The 4,446-nt window shown below is 34.4% G+C and overlaps 1 protein-coding gene across 1 annotated transcript in view; it reads left to right on the forward strand.

Moving 5' to 3' along the window:
* LOC118738837 (Ig-like and fibronectin type-III domain-containing protein 2) overlaps nucleotides 1–4,206 on the forward strand; it is a 275,040-nt gene extending 270,834 nt beyond the window's left edge. The window contains exons 20-21 of the mRNA XM_036469845.1: nucleotides 1,670–1,695; nucleotides 3,965–4,206. Of these exons, the coding sequence (XP_036325738.1) occupies nucleotides 1,670–1,695; nucleotides 3,965–4,115 (177 nt within the window). The 3' untranslated portion in view covers nucleotides 4,116–4,206. The remainder of the gene's footprint in view (nucleotides 1–1,669; nucleotides 1,696–3,964) is intronic.
* The last annotated feature ends 240 nt before the right edge of the window (nucleotides 4,207–4,446 follow it).

Here is a 4,446-nt window from a genome sequence, read left to right on the forward strand (position 1 = left end):
TGAACATGAACATGAACATGAACATGAACATGAACATGAACATGAACGTGAACGTGAACATGAACATGAACATGAACATGAACATGAACATGAACATGAACATGAACATGAACAGGAACATGAACATTAAAAGCGATAGAGACAAAGATAGAGAGGAAGAAGTGATAGGGATAAAAAGGAAATACAACTGAAGAATGTGCGATGTTAAATATAATGATGTGTTATGCTACATATGTTATGTTATTGAATCTAATGCTATTCTATGTTATGTTATTCTAAGTACTAAGATAAACTCCCCTCCACTTAACCCATTCCAACAAATTTTATTTCAGCTCAACTCAACTCACATAAACTATCCTTAATTTTAGCGGTTGAATTTCAACCGCTGGGCGAACACTAGTATGCATAATTATGCATACACTTCGTACATAAAAATTTGAGAAAAAATACTTTAAAGGAAAAAATACAAATTTTTTTTATAAAAAATATTTTAAGCTAAAAAATTACTAACTAGAAATAGAATTGAATACTTTATTTAAATAAAACAGAAAATTGCCTTTAAGTTTAGTATATAACATGTTATGTAAAAAATCGAAAAAACATGGTGTTTTTATATTTTTATATGTCTTAGACTTCTGTTACATACACTTTTGCTTTATTTGTAGCAGAGCTGTTGGTAAACAAGAACGAATTAACGCTTAAAACATTTATTTTTTTTTATTTAAATACGGTATTTAGTTTATTACTAATTAGTAATTTTTTTTGTAAATTTTTTTTTATAAGAAAAAGTTGGTATTTTTTCCATTTAAGTGTTTTTTCTCAAATTTTTATGTATGAAGTGTACAAATATGCATATTAGGGGTTTACTCGCCTTAACAACGATGCCAATTTTTTATAAATTGGCGAGGAATCTTTTGCTTAAAGTATTTTTTGATAAAAAAAGTTTTTTTTCTTTTAAGTGTGTTTCCTCAAATTTGTATTCACGAATTATACAAGTATGCATATCGGAAGAAAAAGGGGTTTAGTCGACTTTACAACTACATGAATTTTTTAAGAATCGGTTAGTAATTTTTTTGTTTAAAATATTTTTTTTTTTATGCAAAAAAGTTATTTTTTCCTTAGAAAAGTGTTTTTCCTCAAATTTTTATACGCGGAGTATTCAAATTTTCATATCACAAGAAAGGGGGTTAAATCGCCTTTACAGCGATATGAATCTTTTAAAAATCAGTTCAAAATTTTCTGAGATAATAAGTTTCTAATTTTTCGAAGAACTGACCTTTGACCCGTTATAGCACCTGTAATATAAGTTTTTACAAAACAGGTTTTATACCCTATAAATAAGAGGAAAAGGCGGACCACGTCGCTATTTTTAATTTTTTTTGTTTTGTACATGCAATAATTAAAAATAATTTTTTACCAAAGGTCCAATTTCGAACTTCAGAGGCCCATATCCCGATTTCGGAGGCTAACTTCGAAAAATGGAGAATTAACTTTTGTACTTATGACTAAAATCTCTTAAAACAAGTTGGTTTGGTCCAATACCGAGCCTAGTGCTGTACAGTGTTATATTTTAGTAATAACTTCCCTAGTTGGTATCATTAATCAATGCTTTCCATGTGTTTTAATTGTTTTCCTTGCTTTGCCTCTTCGACTGGATCTATAAAAATAGATGCTTTACGAGTTAAAGTGCACTGGGTAAGTATACTCAACTAAATCTTAAATTACGTTTTAATAAACTGTAGAAATTTTCCTTAAATCACGGTAGAAAAAATACTTTGTTTTGGACCATTTCTTAACCTTTCAAAACATACGTGTCACATTATTTAAAAAGTATCCATGGGCGCCGCTTTTCAGCAAATTATTGCCTTCGCGTTTAAGGAACTGACACCTTTTATTTTAATTATATATTTTTTTTATTTATTTTGCTAGGAGTTGGGGAAAAAACGTCCTTTCCTAAGCGATCGTGAAATCAGTACTTCATGTTTGACTGTAACAACCTGTGAACTTCTTACGTCTCCTAATTCCTATGCGCCTGTAAAACGGCTAAACGCAAGAAATTTTCTATCAGACCATACAAAGTGCATTGAGTGTGTATAGGAGCTGTGCGTGCTATCTCACTCCATAAAATCGCAGCTTGATGGACACAACGCCATAGGCCTTAGGTCTGCTGGCTTTACCAAACAATTCCTGTCAGTCTTAAGAAAATTTTCTCCACCATTTATTACTTTAATGAATAATTGGGAAAACGATTTAGCCGTGTGATTTCAAGATAACTTCAAAGTCAACTGCATGGATGGCCCAGATTTTAGTCTTAAATTGGGAGCTGAATACACTCGAAAAACGTCTCACTGAAACTCTCGCCAACAGACCAATGCAGCGATTTCTTAGCAGAGTTCGCAGTTAAAAAAAGGCTGTACTTTGGCTTATTGGCTCTGCTCTTAACGTGCCTACGGCAGCTATATGCTGGGATAGAGAAGCCTATTCGATTATTGGACCCCTGCGAAACGTAGTCAATAGTAGACTTAGAATGCAGGCAAGTCAAGTTAACAAGTTGACTACTGAATTGTCCATGGCAAAAGAAAAACTTCGACCCACTCATTTGGTAATGATGCGCTCTAATTCGATAAGTGACTGGAATTATAAGCAAGCACTGTTTAGTAGAAAGCGCCTCCCAGGTAATGACTTTTACGGCAGCTGTCGTAATTAGCAAGAAGTTGAAAGCATAGAGCACTTATTTCTGTCACCGCGCTGCCTTAAAGAACCAACAGATGGCAGCATTGATTTGGATTAGGTTCTAGAGATAATCCTCAAAATTAATCCGGATCCAGGGAACTTTCGATGACATCACTGGTAAAAACGGCCAGCTGTTGTCTATTGTGTCTATTGTGCAGGAAAACAAACAAAGCAATTGAGTTTAGCGTCCGCAGTAGTCGAGTGGTGAGAGCTGCCTATTACAAATCTGTGGGGTCCAGTTCGATCCTTGGTTGGATTGATTGCCAAAATTTATTTGAATTATATGTTTTATTTTATTTTATTTTTTTTTGTTTTATTCTTTTTTTGAATGATTTATTTTACTATTAGTAAATTACAATTTTTAGAGTTTAATTTTAATAAAACAGTTGTTATTACAAGAAAAAATAAAGGTAATAATTGAATGAATTTAAAAAATATATATATATGAAACTGTTACTTTCTGTGGGGCTCGAACCCACGACCTCGCGCTACAAGCTGCGATTTTGATCAAATCAACTGCACCGTTAATCTGGATTTACCTTGCCGTCTCTCTATGCTTTTAGCTGACGCTAGAAGGCACTCATTTATTATTTATGTGCCTTTGACTGTCTGTATTTGACTATCGTAATAGGCGTCGATCTATCCTAGTGTTTTAATAGAATAACCACATGGTTATATTTCAAAGCCGGTCGACGTAAACGAAACGAGTCCCTCATACGGACTCATTCGGCCTAAGTGGGCGTCTCTCCTTAACTGGTAATAGGCAGCTGGTTCAGTCTCTTCTCTTCCTTTTCTTCGTACTAATTAAAATCTTTTCATTTTAATCAAAAATTTCACCTTCAACGTCAGCTTGTAAATATCAAACAATAGTCGGCCATCGCCTTATCTAACGATATTCAAAAAACCATACTTTATTAAGAAATTTTCAAATTCATTTATTTTTAATTTTTCTGCCAAGCATTTTTCATGCATTTTTTTGCCTTCCCTTTGGAACGTCAACATGCGATTTTCATCAAATTTCACCTTCAGCCAACTGTGCCTACTTTTTCTTTATTTCGATTTACAATCAACTGCCTTCGCCCACACAAAAGTCGTTACTTTCAGCATATTGGCTTTTGCACTCGCTCTGTATCTCTCTCTCTCTCTCGCTCTCCCCTCTCTTACTCTTTCATATTTCCCTACTACATACAACCACATTCACACGCTCCTTTCCATTGTTTATTTATTGCAGGCCTACGAATTTTAATTACCAACGCCAATGGCCATTAGTCTTGCGAGCTCAAGCATTGGGCAACAGTGAACCACCGGTGAAGAGGAGGCAGCAGTTAGCAAGCAAAGAAGCAGCGGTGGAGCAATGGATTGCACAGCAGACGGGCAATTAAAAACTAAGTGAATGCTTAAGAGATGGGCAAAAAGCCAGTAGTAAGAAAGAAAGAAAGAAGAAGGGTGACAAATGCTTTTATAGGGCGTCTGTATGTAACGGGTGATTTTTTTGAGGTTAGGATTTTCATGCATTAGTATTTGACAGATCACGTGGGATTTCAGACATGGTGTCAAAGAGAAAGATGCTCAGTATGCTTTGAAATTTCATCATGAATAGACTTACTAACGAGCAACGCTTGCAAATCATTGAATTTTATTACCAAAATCAGTGTTCGGTTCGAAATGTGTTTCGCGCTTTACGTCCGATTTATGGTCTACATAATCGACCAA

This window comes from Rhagoletis pomonella, unplaced genomic scaffold, assembly GCF_013731165.1.
Source record: "Rhagoletis pomonella isolate Grant_MI unplaced genomic scaffold, Rhpom_1.0 Rhpom_scaffold_00005, whole genome shotgun sequence".
NCBI lineage: Eukaryota > Metazoa > Arthropoda > Insecta > Diptera > Tephritidae > Rhagoletis > Rhagoletis pomonella.